General features: G+C 38.9%; 1 protein-coding gene across 1 annotated transcript in view; it reads right to left on the bottom strand.

Annotated features, from left to right (window-relative positions):
• Positions 1-38: 38 nt before the first annotated feature.
• dync2li1 (dynein, cytoplasmic 2, light intermediate chain 1) overlaps positions 39-25,831 on the bottom strand; it is a 33,207-nt gene continuing 7,414 nt past the window's right edge. Inside the window, exons 3-13 of the mRNA XM_059985711.1 lie at positions 23,847-23,881; positions 23,571-23,640; positions 21,082-21,170; positions 20,087-20,273; positions 18,520-18,588; positions 18,345-18,422; positions 16,774-16,853; positions 16,421-16,491; positions 11,498-11,595; positions 9,178-9,270; positions 39-437 (exon numbers count right to left, since the gene is read on the bottom strand). Of these exons, the coding sequence (XP_059841694.1) occupies positions 366-437; positions 9,178-9,270; positions 11,498-11,595; positions 16,421-16,491; positions 16,774-16,853; positions 18,345-18,422; positions 18,520-18,588; positions 20,087-20,273; positions 21,082-21,170; positions 23,571-23,640; positions 23,847-23,881 (942 nt within the window). The 3' untranslated portion in view covers positions 39-365. The remainder of the gene's footprint in view (positions 438-9,177; positions 9,271-11,497; positions 11,596-16,420; positions 16,492-16,773; positions 16,854-18,344; positions 18,423-18,519; positions 18,589-20,086; positions 20,274-21,081; positions 21,171-23,570; positions 23,641-23,846; positions 23,882-25,831) is intronic.

The raw sequence follows: 25,831 nt of genomic DNA, 5'->3' as shown, positions 1-25,831 counted from the left end.
TGTATTCATCAGTGAAACAGACAGACAGGCAAGTTGCACCTTGTTCTAATCACTTTTTATTTTATATCCTTTCTAATAGAGCCATACTTAAAATGTATGCCTTAAAAATATAAAATGTACATAATAAATTTTCCCATAGACAAATCTTACCATCAGACTGAGGGAAGAACAGAAATTAAATCATCAAAATAGAACTGAAGTGTGCAATACAAGTTTGCATACAAAACAAACAATAGTGTTAAAATAATTCAAGTATAATGGCTTTTTAATGCCCTTTATAGATAACTGCCAAAAAGTTAATATTGAATTACACAAATTATTAATTGTTTGAATCAAAAATGCACCATTGCATACTTAATATTCAATTATTTCCCACGTACATCAAGTTCCATCTCTTTCCATAATTTAGAAGCATTTCTTCTATAATGCTCAAGTTCCTGAAAGAATAAAGATAAAAATAAAAACTTGAAAAGTTTTGTTATAGGCTTAGCAAATACAAGTGTCTAAAGTAATTCTCTCAAAAAAAAAGCTATAACTTGCAATTCACAAGGAAGTATGCACAGTACTTGTTTGACCTCTTTTAATCAGTGAAGGCTCTCCACTGCTTTAACAGACCCGACCAGTTCCCCCCATCACCACTCGCCTCTGTCTGACAGAACTGGTTCTCACCTCAGCAATTTCTCTTTCTATTCCTCCCACTTTCTCTAAACTCAAGATGTAGCTATGGGCACCTGAATGGGCTCCAGCTATGCCTGCCTTTTCATTGGCTGTGTGGAACAGTCCATGTTCCAAGCCTTCCCTGGTAATACTCCCCAACTCCATGTGCAGTACACTGACGACTGCATAGGTGTTACTTCATACACCCACGCTGAGCTCACCAATTTCACCAATTTCCTTCATGCCCTTGTGTTCACTCGATCTATTTCTAACAACTTTCTCCCCTTGCCCGATCTCTCTGTTCCCATCTCTGGAGGCAAACTGTCTTCTAATACCTTTTATAAGTCTAACAATTCCCATGGCTATCTTGACTATACTTCTTCCCATCCTGTCTCCTGCAAAATGTGCCATTTCTTTTTCTCAATTCGTCTCCATTGCTTTGGATCCAGAATGATGCTTTCCTTTCCAGAACGTTAGGTATGTCCTCCTTCTTCAAAGAATGGGGTTACCTTTCCCCCACCATTGATTCTGCTCTCACCCAGTTCTCCTCCATTTCCCAGATATCCATGCTTACCCCATCTTCCCACCATCGTAACAGGGACAGAGTTCATTTTGTCTTATCTACCACCCTCATTCTCCACATCTACCGCCATCTTCAATGGGACCCTACCACCAAACACATCTTTATCTCCCACTTCGCTCTCCACTGTCTGCAGGAATTGCTCCCTCAATGAATCACTTGTCCCTCACTACTAAACTAATCTCCCTTTTAGCATTTATCACTGCAAGCAGAAGTGCTACACCTGCCTAGTCACCTCTTCCCACACCTCCATTCAGGGCCCCAAACAGTCCTTACAGGTGAGGAAACACTTCACCCATGAATCTGTTGGGGTAGTCTATTGTATCTGGTGCTCCCAATTTGGTTTCCTTTATATTGGTGAGACATGACGAAGACTGGGAAGTCACTATGTGTTCCATCCACAAAAAGGATATCCCGGTGGCCAACCATTTTAAATCCAATCCCATTCTCTGACTGACATGTTGGCCCATGGCCTCCTCTTCTGCCACAGTAAGGCCACCTCATATTCAGTCTAGGTACCCTCCAATCTGATGGCATGAATGTCGATTTCTCTAACTTACAGTAATTATTTCCCCCTTCTCATCCTCATCTTCAACTCCCCACTCTGGTCTCTTACCTCTTCTCCTCACCTGCCTATCACCTCCCTTTGGTGCTCCTCTTCCTTCCCTTTCTCCCATGATCCACTTTCCTATCAGATTCTTCTCCAGACCTTTACCTTTTCCACTTATATCCTCCTAGTTTTCAACTTCAACCGCCTCCTCACCCACCTGGCTTCAGCTATTCCTTTTTACTTCATCCTCCTTCCACTCCATCCACCTTTTTATTTTGATATCTTCCCCCTCCCTTTCCAGACCTGAGAACAGGTCTCGACCTGAAATGTCACCAGTTTATTCATTCCCATAAATACTGCCTAGCCTCCTGAATTCCTCCATCATATTGTGTGTGTTGCTCTGGATCTCCAGCTTCTGCAGAATCTCTTGTGTGTGGATGGCTGAATTATTTGGTCAAGAAATCTAACATTTAAATGAGTATATATAATGCAGTTAGACTTTAAAAGAGATGTATGGGGTGTCTGGGAAGAGGCTTGTTGTGTCTATTCCGGGGCAACTCACTCACTGTTGGGCCCCACTGGACACTCAGCTCTCACCTTTGGCTCCAAGTAGCTGTTTATATGTGAGAGTGGCCACAACCTAGTAGACCACTTCCACAAGTGGGCTAAACCAGGCGAGGGTAGCCAGCAGCCTTCATACCCTGGTGAGATAGGGACATACCTGTCCTAGCATGTGATGTCAGCTCCAGTGGACTTGGCGAATGAGATCTACAGTGAGATACAACAACCAGGTAGGCAGTTCTGCAAAACTATGTGCAGAGCAAAAGGCATGGCAAGGCACAGAAGTCATGGCCATCCACTGCAAAAAAGGAAGACCCCAGTTGCGACACTACACGTGCCACTGAGGTTGAGAGAATGGGACTGCCCCAGTTTAACAGCTTTTCCACTTTTAAAATACTCTCACATGGTTGGATATGACAGACAACCAACAATATTTAAATGTTTTGAGGCAGCAGTTGACGCATTCTATTCACTCGTGTAAAGAACAAGAATTTTCTACAATAACCTTGCAACTCAGTATTTTACCCATACCAAACAGATCATTGCTTATGGAAGTCTCTGTTGCTGATAACTCCAAGAAAATATCATGTATACTAAATATTAACAATGCTTTTAAATATTTCAATGTTTTCTGAGAATATGACTTGCCAACGTCTTGTTTTTGTTTTACTTTACTCTTTAATGCTCTGGCTTATGTGTTATATACTAATAATATGAACTTGCATATAACATGGCTGCATTTGACCTGTTAAACATCAAGTCGTAACAATATCAGCACAAACTTTACAAGTCAGAGTAGGATTTAGAGTAGCTGGGTGATTGTCAGAAGAAATGGAAATAGGTTGTTAGAGCAGAGTACCCCTGTGGCCATTCCCCTCAAAAAACAAGTATACCACTTCGGATACTTTTGTGCGGGATAACCTCCCAAGAGAACGCCATGGCGACCGGGTTACAGGCACTGAGCCTGGGTCCGCGGTGCAGAAGGCAAAGAGAGAGAAGAAGGGAGCAGTAGTGATAGGGGACTCAATAGTGAAGGGAACAGACAGGAGATTCTGTGGACATGAATTGGACACCTGAATGGTATGTTGCCTCCCAGGTGCCAGGGTCTCAGCTCGTGTCCACAACATTTTAGAGAGGGAGGGGGAGCAGCTAGATATCTTGGTACATATTGGTACCAATGACATAGGAAGGAAAAGCAATGAGGTCCTGAAAAGAGAATTGAGAGAGCTAGGTAGAAAGCTGAGAAGCAGGACCTCCTGGGTAGTAATTTCTGGGTTGCTGCCTGTGCCACGCACCAGTGAGGCTAGAAACAGGATGATTTGGCAGATAAATGTGTGGCTGAGAAGCTGGTGCAGGAGGCAGGGCTTCAGGTTCTTGGATAATTGGGATCTCTTCTGGGGGAGGTATGACCTGTTCAAAAGTGATGGGTTGCACCTGAACCCGAGGGGGACTAATATTCTCATGGGCAGGTTTGTTAGAGCTGTTGGGGAGGGTTTAAACTAACTTGACAGGGGGGTGGGAACTGAGGTGAAGGGACTCAGGATAGGATGGATGGTAAAAAAGTAAAGACAGCATGCAGTCAAATTGTCAGGAAGAACAGACAGGTGATGGGAATTAGTTGCAGGCAACAGGTTGAGTATCAAATCATTAGGGGTGCAGAATCAGAAAGGATAGCAAATACAGGATACTCAAGGTGTTGTATCTAAATGCATGTAGGATAAGAAATAAGGTGGATGATCTTGTTGCACTATTACAGATTGCCAGGAATGATGTTGTGGCCACCACTGAATCACGGCTGATGGAAGGTTGTAGTTGGGAGCTGAATGTCCAAGGTTACACGTTATATTGGAGGGACAGGAAGGTAGGCTGAGGGGGTGGTGTGACTCTATTGGTGAAGAATGACATCAAATCAGTAGAAATATGTGACATAGGATTGGAAGATGTTGAATCCTTGTGGGTTGAGTTAGGGAACTGCAAGGGTAAAAGGATATTGATGGCAGCTCAGGTCTCACAACAGTGGCTGGGAAGTGGACCACAGGTTACAAAAGGAAATAGAAAAGGCAACTCAAAAGGTCAATGTTATGGTAGTCATGGGAGATTTTAACATGTAGCTCAATTGGGAAAATCAGGTTGGTAATGGATTGCAAAAGAGTGAGTTTGTTGAATGCCTAAGAGATAGCTTTACAGAGCAGTTTGTCATTGAGCCTACTAGGGGATCAGCTATACTGGATTGTGTGTTATGTAATGAACCTGAGGTGATTAGAGAGCTTAAGGTAAAGGAACCCTTTGGAACCAGTGATCACAATATAAATGTATTCAACTTGAAATTTGATAGGGAGAAAGTAAATTCTGATATAGCAAGATTTCAGTGGAGTAAGGGAAATTACAGTGGTATGAAAGAGGAGATGACCAAAATAAATTGGAAGGAGCTGCTGGCAGGGATATCAGCAGAGCAGCAATGATGTGTGTTTCTGGGAAAAATGAGGAAGGTGCAGGACATGTGTATTCCAAAAGTGAAGAAATACTTAAATGGTAAAATAATATAACCGTGGCTGACAACGAAAGACAAAGCTACTGTAAAATCAAATGAAAGGGCATATAACAAAGCAAAAATTAGTGGGAAGCTAGAGGATAGGGAAGTTTTTAAAAACCTACAGAGAGCAACTAAAATAATCATTAGAAGGAAAAAGATGAAAAATGAAAGCAAGCTAGCAAATAATATCAAAGTGGATAGTAAAAGTTTTTTCAAATATGTTGAAAATAAAAGAGAGATGAGGGTGGATATAGGACTGCTAAAAATTGAGGTAGGAGAAATAATAACTGGGAAAAAGCAGGTGGCTGCTGCACTAAATGAGTATTTTGTGTCAGTCTTCACTGTGGAAGACACTAGCAGCGTGCCTGATGTTATAATGTGTGAAGGAAGAGAAGTGGGTGCAGTTACTGTTACAAGAAAGAAGGTGCTGAAAAAGCTGGAAGACCTAAAGGCACACAAGCCATCCAGACCAGGGGAACTGCACCCTAGGGTTGTGAAAGAGCTAGCGCTAAAGATTGTAGTAGCTTTAGAAATTATCTTTCAAAAATCATTGGACTCTGGCATGGTGCCAGAGGACTGGAAAATTGCAAATATTACTGCACTCTTTAAGAAAGGAGCAAAGCAGCAGAGAGGAAATTAAAGACCAGTTAACCTGACCTTAGTGGTTGGGAAGTTGTTAGAGACAAATGTTAAGGATGAGGTGATGAAGTATTAGGTGACACAGGACAAGATAGTACAAAGTCAGCATGGTTTCCAGGGAACATCCTGCCTGATGAACCTGTTGAAATTCTTTTGAGGAGATTACAAGTAGGATAGATAAAGGGTTTGCAGTGGATGTTGTATATTTGGACTTTCAGAAGGCCCTTGACAAGGTGCCACACGAGTCTGCTTACCAAGGTAAGACCCCACAGTATTACAGGAAAGTTACTGACATGGGTAGAGCATTGGCTGATTGGTAGGAGGCAGCAAGTGGGAATAAAAGGATCCTTTTCTTGTTGGCTGCCAGTGACTAGTGGTGTTCCGCAGGGGTCGGTGTTGGGACCACTTATTTTTATACTGTATATAAATGACTTAGATGATGGAATAGACGGCTTTGTTGCTAAGTTTGCAGATAATATGGAGATTGATGGAGGGGCAGTTAATGTTGAGGAAACAGGTAGGATGCAGAAGGACTTAGACAGATTAGGAGAATGGGCAAGAAAGTGGCAAATGAAATACAAGGTTGGAAAATGCATGGTTATGCACTTTGGTAATAGAAACAAATGTGCAGACTATTTTCTAAATGGGGAGAAAATCCAGGAATCTGAGATGCAGAGGGACTTGGGAGTCCTTGTACAGAATACCCTGAAGGTTAACTTGCAGGTTGAGTCAGTGGTGAGGAAGGCAAATGCCATGTTAGCATTCATTTCAAGAGGTCTAGAATACAAGAGGAAGATGTGATGCTGAGGCTTTATAAGGCACTGGTGAGGCCTCAACTTGAGTATTGTGAATAGTTTTGGGCCCCTCATCTTAGAAAGGATGTGCTAGTATTGGAGAGGGTTCAGAGGAAGTTCACAAGGATGATTCCAGGAATGAAAGGATTATCATACGAGGAACGTTTGCTGGCTCTGGGTCTGTACTCACTGGAATTCAGAAGGATGGGGGGGGGGGGGGATCTCATGGAAACCTTTTGAACGTTTCTGACAGAGTAGATGTGGAAAGGATGTTTCCACAAAGTGGGAGAGTCATGACAAGAGGGCACAGCCTCAGGATAGAGGGGCGCCCTTTCAAAAGAGAGATGCGGAGAAATTTCTTTAGCCAAAGGGTGCCACATGCAGCTATGGAGGCCAGGTCATATGGTGTATTTAAGGCAGACATCGATAGGGTTTTGATTGGATATGGCATCAAAGCTTATGGGGAGAAGGCGGGAACTGGTGTTGAGGAGGAGATTTTAAAAAAGGATCAGCCATGATTGAATGGCAGAACAGACACAATGGGCCAGGTGGCCTAATTCTGCTTCTATGTCTTATGGTCTTAGAAATGTTACACTTTACTGCGAAGGAACTCTTTAAAATGAGGTTAAACCTAGTGTCTACTAACACATATTAAACTACCCAAAAATGAAATGCTTTTTGTGGAAGGGGCCAAAATAAGTTTGTTTACTTATTGCTGCCTGATACAGAACCTGAACACTGCAATTCAACCTTAGCTTTCCCCCCCCCCCCATAAGCAAGTTTATACCTTGGATTAGAACTTTGGTGAAATTGGTTTTAAAATGTGATTTATATATACAGAAGGTATAATTAAATGTAGATCAATATGAAGAATTCCTAAAAAGGGTAACTAAAGAACAATTCAAAGTGTTTGAAAGGTTATGAGGAAGATTTGTTTTCGTTATTTTGCATATTTATTGCATCTAATTTAGATTACTTACTTTCCTTATCTCAAGGTGAAATTTGTCATAGCTGACCATAGGTCAGACAAATACACACACCTTGACAGCACAAAGAGTTGGGAATAACCATTTAAAAATATTTGTTTTTCACAAAACTATGTAACACTGAATTGTTAGCTTGATAACAGCAGACGTTCAACTTGATAACAGCATGAGATCAACAAATACCCAAATACAGGTAGAGACAATTCTTGTTTACTTCCTATGATATGCCTTAGATTGACATTGGCAAAGATCACATATATTCCTAAGAATATTATGGAAAACATTTCTGAAAATTAACTATTGGTAATATATCAGATATAACATAATGAAATGTATTCATGGAAAGCCTTTAAGATATTCATTAGGGAAAAGCCAAGACTAAAATGAACTGAAGTAACCTAGGGTAATTGTAGATCTTAATCTGTGGGGAATCTTGTGAACTCTAAGTCAAGGTTAACTTGCATAATGGCACAACAGTTGTGAGTTCAAAGTAATAACATTATTAGCTGGATTCACCGTTCATATATGATTATTCATTTTTAGAAAGAGTACCGACTGACCTATGAGTTGGGAAAATTTGTCTTCAAGAAAATTTGCAACTTTTTATAATTACTCAGATTAATTTGTCAATTTATGTACAATGCATCTTGAAGTTATTGGTTTAATAAACAGAGAAACTACAAAAGGAATTTTAGTAATAGTGCTGATAAAACTAAAAGTACGGCCAATAAAATTGAAATTTAACAAACACACACTTCCAAGTATGAAGCATATATTGTCCATGCTAAATAAACTGCTGCCACTCTTTAGTAAACCTCTTAAACAATGGATTGAATTCAAAGCATTAGGAGTGATACAAAATCTGTACATAGCCCAAATTTTCAAGTCACTGAGCAGTTAACTAAGCATGATTAATAAAACAAGGTCAGTGCCAAACTGACAAGTATTAGCCCAAAGCAAAGTGAAAACCCAATGCAAAGAAATAGATGAGAGAGGTAACATGATAAAGAACAATACCAGAAAAAAATCGACATTGCTGAAAAGTAAGTAAAACATTACATATTTAAAAGAAGGCAAATGGTTAAAAAGTTGCTTATTAAATACATATTCAGCAATGTATTATGAGCAAAAGGTAAATGGCTTATATTCAGCAATAACTTTATCTGCTGAGGAGCACATTTTTTTATGATATAGTCCTTCAATGTTAGCATTTTGCATACTGTGTAAAAGACTCAAAACATTTGCCAATTTTTTCAGCAACTTAGCTTGGCAACCTGGGGTGTTGGACCTTTACTTATTTAGTAACAGCATGGTAACAGACCCTTCCAGCCCAACAAGCCTGTGCCACCAAATTACATCCATATGACCAATTAACTTACGCGTCTTTGGAACGTGAGAGAAATCTGGAGCTCCCAGAGGAAGCATACACAGTAACAGGGAGAACGTCCGAGCTCCTTGCAGACAGAGGCGGAAATGAACCCGAATTGCTGATGCTGAAGCATTTGTCTTTATGAAACATATTTCATGACTAAAAGTACTAAATTGGTAGTAAAATACCTATAGTTGTAACGGAAAATAGAAAGAGAATAAATAATGGCCTCAATCCAATTCTCCTTCTCTTCAAAGTTGTGCTACACAGTGTCATTTAAATCCTAATAGAGTGGATGAGACCTGGATTCTCACCTGAAAGATGGCACCTTCAACAATACAAATCACGCTATCTTAGATTCTTGTACTCAAGTGCTTAGAGTGGATTTGAATTCACAGTTACTAACTGAACTACAACTGATACAATCCTGACAATGACACTGGTGGTAATGGATTAAAAATATGTTAGATAAATAAAATATGCATCTTAATGAAACTTTATAAGTTACCTGGTCCTTTTGTGTCCTCATTGCATCCACTTCAGGTTCAGCATACTGTGGGTCCTTGGCTGGATCCAAAATCTCTTTGAACTCTCTGGTACTCTGTAAGTAGAAAACAATTAAGTCTATAAGACTTAATAAGATATAGGAGCTGAAGCAGGCTATTTGGCCCATTGAATCTGCTCTGCCATTCAATCATCTGCCATCCAATTCTTTCAGTCATCCCCATTCCCCTGCCTTCTCCACACAACCTTTGATGCCCTGGCTAATCAAGAATGTATCCATCTCTGCCTTAAATGCACCCAATGACTTGGCCTCCATAGCTGCTCGTGGCAACAAATTCCACAGATTTACCACACTCTGACTTAAAGTAATTTCTCCACATCTCTGTTCTCAATGGATGTCCTTCAATCCTGAAGTTGTGCCCTCTTGTCCTAAACTCCCCTACCATGGAAAATACCTTTGCTGTATCTCTGATCTGTTCAGGCCTTTTAACATTTGGAATGTTTCTATGAAATCTCCCCTCAATCTCTTAAACTCCAGGGAACACAGCCAAGAGCTGAGACGTTCCTTATACGGTAAACCTTTCATTCCTGGAATCATTCTCGTGAATCTTCTCTGAACCCTCTCCAATGTCAGTATATCCTCTCTAAAATAAGGAGCCCAAAACTGCACACAATACTCTAAGCATGGTCTCACAAGTGCCTTTTAGAGCCTCAACATCACATCCCTGCTTTTACATTCTACACCTCTAGAAAAAAATGCTAACATTGCATTCGCCTTCTTCACTACCGACTCAACCTGGACGTTAACCTTTAGGGTATTCCAAGTCCCTTTGCATCTCTGCATTTTGAATTCACCCCCATCTAAATAATAGTCTGCCAGTTTATTTCTTCCACCAAAGTGCATGACCACACACTTTCCAACTTTGTATTTCATTTGCCACTTCTTTGCCATTCCCCTAAACTATCTAAGTCTCTTTGCAGGCTCTCTGTTTCCTCAACACTACCAATTCCTCCACCTATCATTGTATCATCGGCAAATTTAGCCACAAATCCATTAATCCCATAGTCCAGATCACTGACATACATCGTAAAAAGTCAAAACTGAATAGCCACAAGTCTGTTAAGATTTAGGGTTTAAAGACTTACATATTAATTAAATTATTCACAAGCAAATTCCATGTTTAGAATGGAAGCTTAACTAGATTTTACAATATTCTTTCCAGCTTGAAAATAGTAGCTAGAGATAACATGGCTTACGTAGAAATTTACAGAAATCTGAATGCACCATTCATGGCACAGGAGGCAGCTAATCGGTCCATCAAATCCATGCTACCAACTTAGAGTGCAATCCAGTCAGACCCATTCTCCTACTTAGTCTTCAAAGCTCTTAAAACTTAATTCCCTTCAATGCCTATTCAATTTCCTTTTGAAGTTATATTTCACCTCTGCTTTCATCATCTGTGAAAAGCTAGTTCATTACCACTGCCTACTTAAAAAAAATTCTTCACATTTTCCAAGCATCCATTGTCCTAGTATATTTCCGATCAGTTTCTGGTTAATGGTGACTCAGGTATATTGATGACAGAGGAATAATCATTCAAGGCATTACCGTCAGCATGTGTGGGTGGCAAGATTCTTTCTTGTTGATGGTGGTGATACTCTGTTACTTTTATGGTATAAATGTTAACTGGCATTTAAAATAAAACAGAAAATGCCAGGAACACACAGCAGGACAGGCAGCACCATAGAAAGAGAAACAGAATTAACAGTTTAGGTTCAAGGCCCTCTGTTAAATCTGGAAGAGAGAAACAAGTTAGTTTTCACTACAGAGGTCCTGGGAGGGAAACAAATGGAACATTACTGATGGAGTGAGGCCAAATGGGTGAAATACAGAATTTGAGCTGCTACATGTGTTGAGGGGTTGAGGGACATGCTCAAGGAGGTGAGGCTACACAATGGAGAGAAAAAGCTGAGCTAAACTTCCAAGTGGATGGCAAGTAGAAATGCCCCAGTCCTCATACAGTCAAAAATAGAGCAAGTTACCTAAAGTAGGAGAATTCATTGCTGAATGTGCTCAGATTGAAAAGATGGTGTTCTTCAAACTTGTGTTGGGCCTCATTATAACAGTGCAGAGGCCTCTGACAGTGTGGGACTGGGGTGGAAATTAGATTGGTGGGCAACTGGAAGCTCAGGATCACTCCAGCAGATTGAATACAGAACCTCTGCAAAGTGACTATCCATTTCCCTCCTCAGATGCTGCACGACCGAGTCCTTCAGCTGTTGTGTTTTGCACTTAGTATACTACTCATTAGCTTACAAATTACCTCACATGGGAATAACCTCTCATATACTTTCTTCCACAGATCAATTGGATTTCGTGCACTAATTTTGCTTAATTCAACTTCAGCAACAGGTGGAGATCCTGCATATAGAAACATACAAATAGATTTAAATAGTACAAATTATATACAAATAGATTTAAGGTTCCTGTGAATCTGCTGTAATATTTACACACACATTTACCAGCTCCAGATGATCAAAACTAATTGGCATGAATCATGCTTCCAAACATCACTGCATATTTAAGTTTGTAATGTTCAATATATCCCTGCAAATAAAAATCTTATAACGCTATAACAGTCAGAAGTGCACAGCACAATGATGAAAAAAGAAATTATTTTGCACAAATTTGAGAGCCAGAAAATACAAAATAAAATAGATCCCCTGATAGCTTAATTTCCTGGTTTAATCTTTTGGGTCGATGCTGACTTTGGTTGGAATTCTATACTCATCTTCAATACCATAGAATAAGAAGAGTAATAAGAATAATAATAAGAAGAAAGAAATAAGAAATAATAATAATAAGAGAAAGACCCTCCATGGAAGACATCCCCACGATCTCATCAGATGAGATGTCAATAAGGAAGTGTTGGAGACCTCCTCCCAGAAACAGAAGGGTTCCTTGTGGCAAGAACAGGACCAGGTGGTTAACACAAAATTATCAAAAATAACATAATAAAAATAAGTCATTAAAGAACAACAGTTGGACTCAATCTGACGATTTACACAGGCACAATCAAATGGCAAACATCATTCAGCAAAATCTTGCTTTAAAATACAAACTCATAAAAGAAACCATACCTTACTATAAATACAAGCCTGATCCAGTTTTAGAGTCAGAGTCCTACAAAAGTACATTATGACTGATCCATTATTACAGATAGGACAATCCAAAATAAAATCCGGATATAATAACACAGGATAAATGGGCAAGAATAACCTACTAATAGAAACAACCATCCCAAACAAACATTATATACAGAAATCAGTAAGTGAAAGACTCCAGAAATGTGCTGAATTAAAAGAGGAAATTTAAAGGCAATGGAATATGAACTGAGTATGTGTATATGTATAATTGTTGGGGTGGTCAGTTGTCAGGCGTAGGCCAGTGGTGAGAGTAGAAGCGACAAGCTTTGGCTCATTCAGGCTTCGGTGAGGTAAGTGGGTAAATGGACTTCATTTTTTTGTTTTTTTTCCTTGCATTTTTTTGAGGGAAACATAGCATGCTGGTAGGGTTAGTACTTTGCTCTGGGTGTCGGATGTGGGAGTCCTGACAGGTAGAAGGAGGTGATTTACTAACATCAAACTTTCTGCATAATCACTGAGTTGAACTGCACGTGCATATAATGAGAGCTGTATAACTCATCTCATTCTACCTTACGCCACAAAATTATCAATCACCCCTGCTGTGGACCACTTCTGGAGGTTCAAGATGCTGACTTCTACAAAGAAGGGATCGGTATGCTCCACGACCACTAGACTAAATGTGTAAATGTAGGAGGAGACTATGTTGAAAAATAAATGTGTTAGGTTTTCTAAAATTGACTCCTTCTAACTGAGGCTACGAATTTTTCAATCACCCCTTGTATGTCAATGATTTGGACTACGGTATTAAGGGATTTAAGGGATTTGTGGCTTAAAAAAAAATCTGAATCTGAAATTTGCCGATGGACAAAGATAGGTGGAGGAGTGGGTAGTGCTGAGAAAACAGGGAACTTGCAGAAAGACTTAGATAGTTTAGGGGAATGGGCACAGAAGTGCCAAATGAAATACAATGTCGGAAAGTGTACTTTGGTGGAAGAAATAAACAGGGAGACTATTATTTAGATGGGGAGAGAATTCAAAATGCAGAGACGCAAAGGGACTTGGGATACCCTAAATGTTAACCTCCAGGTTGAATCGTTAGTGAAGAAGGCGAATGCAATGTTGGCATTTATTTCTAGAGGTATAGAATGTAAGAGCAGGGATGTGGTGTTGAGGCTCTAAAAGGCACTCGAGAGACCACACTTTGGGAGTGTTGTGTGCAGTTTTGGGCTCCTCTTTTAGAAAGGATATACTGACATTGGTGAGGGTTCAGAGAAGATTCATGAGAATGATTCCAGGAATGAAAGGGTTACCGTATGAGGAACGTCTGGCAGCTCTTGGGCTGTATTCCCTGGAGTTCAGCAGAATGAGGGGGGGTGGGATCTCATAGAAACATTCCAAATATTAAAAGGCCTGAACAGATTAGATATAGCAAAGGTATTTCCCATGTTAGGGGATTCTAGTACAAGAGGGTGCAACTTCAGGATTGAATGACATCCTTCTAGAACTGAGATGCGGAAAAATTACTTTAGTCAGAGGGTGGTAAATCTGTGGAATTTGTTGCCGTGAGCGGCTGTGGAGGCCAAGTCATTGGGTGTATTTAAGGCAGAGATAGATAGGTTCTTGATTAGCCAGGGCATCAAAGGGTATGGGGTGAAAGCAGGGGAGTGGGGATGACTGGATGAAGTGGATCAGCCCATGATTAAATGGCAGAGCAGACTCGATGGGCTGAATGGCCTACTTCTGCTCCTAAGTCTTATGGTTTTATATTGTCCCAATAATAACATCTACAATTGGTATCCCAAAGTCAAAATTAGGTCTACACGGCAAAATGTATGTAACTCTCCATAAAGCCAAAAGTAAACACCATTAGAATAGTTCGAAGTTTATTTCTTCAGAAATAAATGTGCTTGGCTTTAAATGGTGTTTTACCAGCTTGAGCTGAGAAAAATATAAAAATATAACAATAATAATAATTAATAGAATAAAAAGGATTTTAGGGTTCCCCACCTTGACTGTTCTACATAACAGGCTCATGTTGGAATTCATATGGACAAGCAGTAAGCATTTATTGGGTTTTTCCACAGTTCATGAGAAATAGTTTCATATGAAATAACTGCCATTTAAATGACTAGAGATGCAGGTAAAATTCTGGACAAGTTCCGATTTAAGACTTTTTCAATGGCAATACATACTAGGAAATTGCAATCTGCTGCAGAAAGATGACAAAATTATGATTATCACACTGGTTGTAGGTCTGCTGAAGTCCTAGAAATGCTTCACTGGCTCTTGATTGTTCACTGAGTTTCTTATAATTTGTCCCTAGTTTATTTTGCAAGGAATTAATGTAAAATTTCTCCAAAGATGTCAGCAATAATAATGGTGGGTGGGGGTTAGGATTAAACAGCAATGTATATATACACTATGGGCTGGTGCTAAAAAAATGGCATAGAAGTCTGAGTTACTATTTAAAAGGTGCATTTGGAGCTTCCTTTTCAGAAGTTAACAGTTCAGTCCCACGATAAATTGTGGGAAATAACAAGCATTTACAAGTCTTCTTTTCAAGCAGTTAAAGAGACTAACACACAAGCATTTTAATATATAATGGGCTGAATTATTCTAATAAAAAAGACAGTTTGATTTCTGATCCTGGGGCACTGTGAAAGTGTATTTTTAGCACATAAATAAGAGGTTGCCAATTTTAGTAAGCACTCAAAGAATCCATCAAATTATAAATAGATATTCTGAGAGGAAAGCCAGTTTTCTTTGCAGGTTACATTAAAAGAATAAGTAAATGGGCAAATTGTTCCTGGCCACTCAGATGTCAGGACAGCTTACTGCATCTAATTTCCTGCTCTTGTGATAAGGTGGGCTGCAGGAAGTTACCTCTCTATGTCAGTCATATGTTATAATAACTACCATTGTCAAATGGAATTTGTAACCTATCAGCATTATAGATTATTGTGTGGTAGAACCAATTTTTCTCCTTCATTTCCTGGACATCCTCACTCACCCCATGTCCCCATAATCTAAACAATGATAGAGTTCCTCTTGCTCTTACCTACCACCCCATGAGTCTCCACATCCAACAGATCATTGTCTGTAACTTCTGCCATCTCCAAACCCATCTTTACCTCCCTCTCTCTGTTGTCCACAAGGATAGTTCCCTCTGTGATTCCTTGCCCATTTGTCACTCCCCACTAATCTCCATCCAGGCACTTTGTTCCCTATAAGTGGCAGAAGTGCCTCACCTACCCACTCTCCTCCTCCCTCAGCTCCATTTAGGGCTTCAAGGAGAGCTTCCAGGTGAGGCAACACATCTACTGTATCCATTACTCTGAATGTGGCCTCCTCTACACTGGTGAGGGACGAATAGATTGAGGGACCGTTTTGTCAAACACATCAGCTCCATCCACAAAAAGCTGAATTTCCCAGTGGTCAACAATTTCAATTCCTATACTCATTCGGTCCATGGCCTCCTCTTCTGCAATGATGAGGCCACTGTCAAGTTGGAGGAGCAACACCTCATACTTTGTCTCTGTAGCCTCTAACCTTATGGCATAAACATTGATTTTCTCACCTGCCTATCACCTCCCCGGAGTCCATCCTCCTTTCCTTTCTCTCATGGTCCACTCTCCTCTCCTATTAGATTCCTTCTTCTCTAGCCCTTTGCCTTTTCCACTTATCACCTCCCAGCTTCTTCTTCCCCAACCCACCTGGCTTCATCTATCACCTACAATAGAAAATTTGCAGATGCTGGAAATCCAAGCAACACACACAAAATGCTGGAGGATCTCAGCAGACCAGGCAACATATATGGAAAAGAGTACAGTTGACATTTTGGGCCGAGACCCTTCAGCAGGATTGTACTCTTTTCCATATATGTTGCCTGGTCTGCTGAGTTCCTCCAGCATGTTGTGTATGTTGCTTCATCTATCACCTTCCCCACCCTCTTATTCCAGCATCTTCTCCTCTTGTTTCTAGTCCTGATGAAGGGTCTTGGCCTGAAACTTTGACAGATTACTTATTTCCATAGATGCTGTCTGACCTGCAGAGTTCCTCCAGCATTTTGTGTGCTTTATCAATTTCTGTTGTTCACTTACCAATCTGACTCAATGAATCCATCCCAGCAGGGACAAACAGTGGTTTGTTGTACTCTACAGATATTGTTTTGCTACAAAACAAAATAAATTAAGTATTTTGAGGCTATAGCATTTTTAATTTAAAAAATTCCACTTTCATTCCACCATTTTGGAAAAACTATTGGACCCTTCTAGGCTGCAAGATCAGGAGCTGACATGCAGTGTTCAAACAGAGCCATCATCAGTTTTGCCAAGAATCAAAGTTAGCAAGCCAGTGTTTAGTGTGATTCTTTTTAAGAATGGCAGAGAATTTTACTGTTATTCCCCACAACATAGACTTAGCTACTGGAAGTGAAATACAAAATGCTACTCACCTTCTATCAGTGCCAAATGCCAAATTGTTCAGGATAGTTCGCATCTTTGATATTGTACTTTCTGATTTATTGCTGAAAAACTAAATAGATATGATATTGATAGGATTTGATATGAAAGTTTTTCTTCTAGGTTGTTACTATTTGATAAAGCTGATACAAAGTTCAAATTGCTAACAAGAGAAGTAAATGGCTGAGTTTCTGACTGATTGATTTTACTTCATGCACAGAGGAAATGGAAACAGTAAATATAGCCTTTTCACATAGGATCATGCCTATGATTGTCCATAAAACCATGACCACTACCTTGTTTATTCTTGCACCATTTATTTATTTCATCATTTATAGTAATTTATGTCTTTGCAATCTACTGTTGCTACAAAACAAGTTTGACAACATACAAGTCAGTGATAATAAACCTGATTCTGATGAAATTATCTGTATAATTAATGAAGAACCATTCAGGATTTACTTTGGTTTCCTGTATCAGTCACACTGGCTAAAAAAATTTTTTACACTGTTGGTTTTTACATGCAAGGAGGCAAAAGGCAAGCTGGCACTCCTTCATGACTATTTCGTTTTACCTCATCAATTGTTCATAATTATTATTTGTCAGCCCATCTATATTGTGAATATTGAATCATTGTTTTGGTTACCATTGGCAATTCCTTTTCCGATTCACTTTAACCCCATGTTAAATTTTGGACCTCATATTGATTCTACTGAGACCTTCTTTTCCAAATGACTCTACCCTTGGTACATTTCATTTGCTGCCTTAATTTCCTTCAAACTGGTCTACTCCTGGCCAGCCTCCATCATGTTTCCCTCCAAAATCCTATCTCATTGATCCTAACTTGGACTGAATCATTCTCCTATCCTTTTACTATGCCTCTAGCATTGGTTTTGAGATTCTAAATCTTTCTAGGGGCTTGTCTTCCCCATCTCCGCCATTTCCTCTGGACTTCCCTCTGGAATTTTGCTCATTTCCTGTATTTATTTATTCATTCCATTACTGGTGTTTATGTTCAATTCTCAAGGACCTAAGCTCTGAAATTCCTTAACCACATCTGATCTTTTCCTTTCTCTAAAGATACTCATTTAATCCTATCCCACTAATGTAACTTCTGGTCACCTGCAACAGCCCATTATACTCATCTCAACTATCAAGTACCTATCTAAACCAATCTTATCTTTTCTCCTTTCACACATGAATCAAATCCTCTGTCTCCAATTTTCCTGCCACCCATCTCCACAGGTGCAATTTACAAAAGCCAATTAGTCTATCAACCAGCATATCTTTGGCATGTGGGAAGAAACTGGAGCACCATGAGGAAACTACATGTTCACTGAGAGAATGTGTATGTAGACAGCATTTAAAGTTAGGAGTGAATCTGGTTCTCTGGAGCTGAGATAGAGGGGCACTAACCTTTGTATCACTAGAATTTCCTGATATAAATTGCATGTTATTTCTAAAATAATGGTCCAGTAAAGCATAGTTTTTTTCCCATTATGATAAAAACTTGAAATTGTACAGAAAGTTGAACTTAATACAAACATTAACAATAAGAACATACCAACAGTGAAGCTCCATAGTAATGAGCAACAAAACGCAGTGTCTTGCAAATTACTTTTCTTTTTTCAGATTCAAAATTCTATGGAAAGAATATTAAATTAACACACCACCAGAACAGTTTTCACAAATATTACATATTAATATGAATTAAATTACCAATACAAGCTTCACTGTACCTGAAAAATATCATACTTGCTTCCCATTATAACTAGAGGAAGGGGAAATGGATCAACAAGTTCCCAATCCTGATGGAATTTAGAAGAAAAAAATAAATATACGGCGGTGCTTAATAAGTACACATATGTTTAAAAAAAAGCTAGAAAAATCTTTGACAGTCAAAAGTCTGGATTCAAAATTCAATTCACTAAACCTACTTAATTAAAGCTGAGCAAATAACACCATCCTGAGATTAAGTAAGAACCAAAGCAAGTAACTGCACTGACACAATTGAACCAAATGTGTTCTTCAGCACTTTAAATATGTATTGAGAGATCACCGAAATATAATAAATTTTATTTCACCCAACCAAAATTTAAACAGAAAATTAGAGTAGCTGTTATCTATGTTTAAGGTAGCAGAATAAAGGAACCAGGAAGGGATATTCTAGAAATAAATAAAACTCTTTCTTATACTCACATCTGAGATAATATAATCTTAATATCGGCTTTGGCGATTCATTACAAAGGTACTTCCACTCTGGCATTATTCAGCAACAGAATATACAGTGGCCACTTTATTAGGTACTGCCTGTACCTAATTCAAAGTCACAATGAACAAGGAGTTGATTGTGGATTTCAAGAAGGTGGGAAAACACATGCCTGTCCTCATTGAGGATCAGTGGTGGAAGGGTGAGCAACTTAAGAGGATCGATCCTGGATCCAACATATTGAAGCAACCACAAGAAAGTTGTTATATTTCATTAGAAGTTTGAGGAGATTTGGTATGTCACCAAAGATTCCAGCAAGTTTCTATTTATGTATGGTGGAGAGTCTCCAATTTACAGGATTAAAAGAGGCTGCAGAGGGTTGTAGACTCAGCCAACTCTATCATGTGCACAAGCTTCTTTAGCATTGAGGTCACCTTCAAGAAGTGGCGTCTCAAGAAAACTGCATCCATAATCAAGGACCCCCATCTAGGACATGCTCTCTTTAAAAGATGTTTGCTCAGATTCAAGGTCATCAACTTTGAACATGAATTCCTTAAGCAACCAACACGATGCAGATGTGGTTACAAGGAACCACAATGGGGTCTACCAGCATGGTATCCAAGTTCACTGATGATACAATGCTGTTTGAAAATTAAGCTCCCAGGAATATATAATGAGACATAAATAGGTTAAGCACTTGATTTATTACAAACATCTGTTCAGATGGGTAATGACAATTACATGTGAAAATGAACTTTTTTTACACTCTCCCACAGCAGCAGCATTTCATTTCCACTTTTCTTGCCTACGAACTTGTATTACATAGGAACTCTACTGCTTTGCTTATCAAATTGCCATGTCTTTCTATTTAATATAAAAATTATTGTATTGTGTAAAATAGGGACAGGTGAATAGGTTAGAAAATTTTAGTGAGGAATTTGTGCAAACTACCGGATTTTCCACTGTACCCTACGTTTGCCTAAAACTGAAGAACATATTTGGTTTTCACATCACATGTAAATAAAACAAAATTATCTTAACAAAATCTTTACTTCCAAAGGTAAGATTGCAGAAAGCTTTCTCGAAGCTACACTCACCGGATGATCCTTCTGCAACATTTTCCAGGTCCTTTGCTTGATTTCGTTTACTTTAATGGAATCTTTTTTAGCTAGTTCATTAATGGTTTTATTTATATGGTTCTTTGTCACACTCAGTAGCTTCTCCATGCATGACCACAGTTCATTGGGTTTGGAAAGATCCAAAACCAAAACAACAGAAAGGCTCCTATTGCAAATTAAGTATCACAAATATCTGTTAATAAATATTTTCTCAATGCATTTTAATTAGATTAGGCATGATAGTACTGAATGGCATCATTGGCATAAGAATCCAGATGGTCTAATTGTGCTATTTATTAGATGCTTATGTGAAAATCACTGCTCAGCATATTCCTGTAGCTAATATTACATCCATATAAACCGACTGTAATATACAAAGTGACAATTTTTTTGGCTATTAAATAAATTGTACATATGTGGTATTCTACCTAAGAGGATTTCTTTCATCAGCATAAATATTCAATCATAAATTATGGGTGAAATAAGGCATAGGTCAGAAGTTTCTTCATATAAAAGAATGACAACTGGTGGCTAAACCTCTGTGTGATCTTGTGAATATTTAAAGGAATTCTGTTAGACTAGCATTTGTAGCTTTGAAAACTTTAGAATTCTAGCATATATGATGATGATCTATTCTTGAGAAATGAATTTAATATTTTAATAATAGGCTGTAATAATAAAACTACAAATGTCGTAAATTGTGCAACGCCCATGAGTAATGATTTAAAAAAATCAAAGTCCACAGGCCAACCAGGGTGAAAATACAAGTACAGTACAATTTCTTCATGTGGACTTTGGTCTCAGCATGAGCTTGTAGAACTCTGACCAGGCATAAAGCAGTTCTCAGGTACTTATCCAAAAGACAAAGCAAGGGCAAAAGCATGCAACAAATAAATTCTTGTTAAAATCTATTAGTTTCATTTTTTATAATTTTCCAGTGGAGGTCAACCCAGGGACCAAATAGTAACACAAACCTTATGTTGTTGACAGTGATTGGAATCTGGGCAAGGTCAGACAGAGAGGTTCCACCACCTAGTTCCCAAAAGTGGGCAATATCTTTTGGCTGCAAAATAGAGTTCAACACATCAATAGAGACACAAAGAGATTGGAGGTGCTAGAGTATGTAGCAACAGACAAGATGCTGGAGTGGTACTAATTGCCAGTGCACCTTGCTGAAAAATAATAGAAAATTCTGCAAATACACATATGCTGGTTACATTTGGTACAGACTGCCACCAGAGCTCCAAATGAAAACTCAACCAAAATGTCCATCATGTTAATTTGGATTTCTTGCAATGTTTTATCACACAGGTTTTATTCGGGTTGAAAATTAAGCTAATGCCCTCCAGTGACAGAAAATTGATGGTACTCGTGAAATAAATATCACCAAAAAATAAAGCTACAATCTCCTTTACTATAAAGCACTGTAATTATTAAAAATCTCTCAATACAGGCCTACAAAACCTCAATAAAATTTAACTAAAAACAAACATCTTTTCTAACAACCTGTAAGAATTTGGATGGATCATTTGATCAATAAATTAATAAATACATATACAGTTTACACCCTAAAGCTATCTACATGACATTTATTTATCAGTTCTATCTAACGTTTATCTTTTTACTTAGAGCTGCTTGGAGCAGATCACACCTATGAAACTTTAACACAATATCACTAAGATCTGTTGTATTGACCGTTTGTGAAGATGATTGATGGTATTCCCTAAACTGTACTCACATTCACACAAATCATACACATTAATTTGTTAGCACTTCATACACTCATTTACATTTCTTTGTAACAGAACTCAGTGCCTTTGATATGACAATGTATATATTACATATTAAAATAATTTTTGGAACAAAATGACTTTCTTCAGAGGCCTGGGAAGTATATTCAATTAGTACTAGGGTTTGGCAGGTCTACTTTTTTTGGAAGACTGTCAGCTTATAAAAAATTCTGCAACTCCTATCAAGGAACACATACAGTATGGATTTAACATGCATATAATTTATACAAGTCTAACTTGTGGGAGCTAATGAAGATTTTTAATTCAATTTAGCTTAAAGAAATTTAGACTGTCAGCTTGTGGAAGTTTAATAATTGATGGGCTTGGAAACACAAAGATTTTAGAGTATGAATTCCTTTTGGTGGCGATTAATAAAGCCCTCTCTCACATTTTCTTTGATTCTTAGACATCTGCTCTTACTCCACCTCAACCAGACAGAAGAGAGATACAGCTTCCCTAGTCCTCACCCTAGTCTCTGCATCCTTCATTTCTGCCAGCAGTAATAGGACTCCACCACTGGCCACACTTTCCCATCCTCATCCCTTATACTTCCACAAGAACCGTTTATCCATGGTCCGTTTATCCCTCCCCATCTACCCCTCATGACTCCTGGCATTCCCCTCGGCAACACAGAAGGTACAACTCCTCCATCCAAGGAACTAAATAGTTCTTCAAGGTGCAGATGCATATACATCCCCTCCAACTGTCTTTCCTATATTGGCCAGACCAAGGGCAGTATAGGTGACCAATCCGCAGAGCACCTGCGCACAATACCTGTGCATCCCATTTCAACTCCTCTTCTCATTCCCACAGCAACTTGCTCAATGCAAACTAAAACAACATTTCCTATTCCACATGGCTACGTCACAATGGTATGAACATTGAACTTTTCATTTTTAGGTAATCTGTGTTCCCCTTTCTTCAGATTCACCTCTGATCCTTCCATTTTGTTCTCTTTTCCTCACTGACCGCTGTTCCAGATTCTATCACCCTTCTGGTTTCATCCACCTAATACCCACACACTTTATTCATTATATCCCCTTTTCCATCTGCCCCTCATCTCTCCCATTTTCACCTTCTTTACTTATCAGTCTCTTGCACTTGTACCCATGTACCCCTGCTTATCACCCTCCATCCTGTCTCCACTTTCACCTTACCCTGCCTCTGCCTAGCTGTTCTTGGCTTCTATCTATCATATATTTACTGATAACCTCACTCCACTTCTCCCCGTTCCCCACATCATCCTTTACCCCGTCTCAGTCCACCTATAACTACCAACCTCTCTCTTCGCACACTCCCTCTTCTATCAGCTTTCTTCTGTCTCAGTCCTAATGTACGGTCTTGAGCCAAAACGTCGACAATTCCTCTCCTCCAACAGATGCTGTTTGAGGAGAGTTGTTGAGTTCCTCCAGCAATTTGGGTTTTTTTGGTTAATAAGTTTATTGTTTACCTCCATTTAATCACTGTATTAGTTCAAACAGGGAATTTAACATTCAATCCTGATTTCCAGCTTTGTCTAAACTTCATAACCTCCCGATTTCCTGCTTTGTCTATACTTCATTACCTAACTAGTTAGGAGCTTGGACCAGCCATAGTTTTGTTCCAAAATTCTTTTGAAAGTGTTTTCTTGCTTGGAATCAATTTGTTTTTGAACCAACAATGTCAGTGCTTACAGTGTTATGTCCTCTTGCTCTTCTTCCGAAAGTATATTCCAAAGCTAATGTAGGCTTTGAAACTTCATCTCTGCCAAAACAAGTTCATTGCACACATTGTTATCAAGCTTACCAAGTGCTGCATGGTTGTAATTCTTCAATTATTTATCTGAAGTTATATCTGGTAACATAAATATTACTAATGTGTAACAGTGATACAGTAAACTATTATGTTGGTAGGGTAGTTTAAATCCACACTCAATTTTCTAGATCTTAAACTCACTGGCCAATACGTACCTGTCAAGAAATCTGAGTGTAATAGTAGTTTTTCCCTGTAAAATAAAATACAAATATATGTAAGTGACTCTATACATGTATACATCCTAAATAATAATGCCCATAATTATTTTGTTATTGAAATTGTTTATGAAGAGCAGTTTTTTAAAATTAACACATAAAGCAAGATCATAATTTTCTGTAAAATAAATTTGGAGAATACATTTTGAAAACTGACACCCCTCCACTCTTCCCCAGTTCTGAAGGTATAATATTAATCATTTATTTTCTCTCCAGTTCTGCCAGCCGCATTTCTGCTTATGATTTGTCCCGGGCCCAATATATTGACTAAATCATGACAAAGGCATGCTTCAGTAGGAGTTTCAAGGAGTTTGGCCAAAAGACTAGTAAATTTCTATAGATGCACGGTGCAGAGCATTCTGGCTGGTTACACCACAGTCTGGTATGGAAGCTTCATGCACAAGATTATAAAAGGCTGCAGGGGGTTGTAAATTCAGATATATCCATCATGGGCACAATCCTCCTCACTACCAAAAACAACTTCAAGAGATAACATCCATTATTAAGGACCATCATCATCCAGAACATGCCCTCTTCCCATTACTACCACTGGGAAGGAGGTACAGGAGCCTGGGCACCCATACTTAATAATTTAGGAACAGCTTTCCTCCTGAACACTACTTCATTATTCCTTTTTTCTAATATTGATTTTGTAATTTATAGTAATTGTATGTCTGCATTGTCTTGCTGCCACAAAATAACAAGTTTCATGTCATAAGACAGAACATACCCATTGGTAACAAATAAACCTGATTCTGATTATCTGATAATTATGAAACTTTAGTCAATGCAATTATTTATATTAATTATGCAATCAAAAGGACAATAGCCCACATATTAACTTCCAATAATATCATAGGGACTGAGCAGCAGGAGATACATAGGAAAGCACTCCCTCATAATAAGGAGGAATTACTTCTACTTTAATTTTATAGTTTTAGATCAGCTGGTGGTGCAGTGACATCAGCGCCAGACTCCAGAACGGAGGTTCACGGGTTCGAATCCAGCCAGGCCATTCCAGTGTACGCTTTCCATCCATGCCAGGTTGAGTGTTCAGCTCGCAACTCAACCTCAAAATAAAGGAAAAATACTGCATAATGTCTGTGTGAGGAGTGGCGCGCCACAGTCTTTCGTTCCACACCTTGTAAAGCATGAAAATGCCTCTCAGGCTTCATCATCATCATTTTATTGGCTCCATGCTGGCTAATCAGCAAATTGCATATATTTCCAGATAGGTGAAGGCTGACAGGATAGAATCTTGGACTGAAATGTCAGCTATCTATTCATTTCTATAGATACTACCTGACCTGCTGAGTTCCTCCAGATTTTTGTGTGTATTGCTTAGGATAGGCAGATTGTATTTTTTTCTCCTTCTGTTATCTAAACAGAATGTCCGTCTGCCTGTAATGCCTGGTCTAAAGGTTCTCAATTTCATCCAAAATGCTTCATTTCCTTTGAATGGTCAAGGGCCAGGAATTCCTGGGAATCAATAGGCAGTGAGGATTTGATCTTCAAATATCTTTTCCTCATCTGACCAAAGACTGCACAGGCACATTGAGGTTGTGTTACATTTTTATCATCAATGTCTGCCTCTGCCAAGAACCAGCTTCTGACATACGGGAAGTGGTTGAGTTTTCTAGGGTCCTACCGTGAACCTTTATGGTCATTGACAATGCAATGCAGGAGGGGCAGGCATTGCATTCAACATGAGCAAGATCAAGGTCCTCTACCAATGCAAAAGCAATTAAGGGGAAACTCACACCTTCTGATACTTTAATAAGTATCTCACTTCTGTTAGCCAGACCAAAGAAATGAGTTGAGACCATATTAATTGTGACAGAATCAGCTAGCTCGAGTTTTTGTGGTGAACCAACAATTGGCTGCAGAGTACATGATGGTACATTCTGAACTTCCTTGACTGCACA

Source organism: Hypanus sabinus, chromosome 12 (assembly GCF_030144855.1).
Source record: "Hypanus sabinus isolate sHypSab1 chromosome 12, sHypSab1.hap1, whole genome shotgun sequence".
Taxonomy (NCBI): Eukaryota; Metazoa; Chordata; class Chondrichthyes; order Myliobatiformes; family Dasyatidae; genus Hypanus; species Hypanus sabinus.
This window is presented reverse-complemented; position numbering and strand designations above follow the sequence as displayed.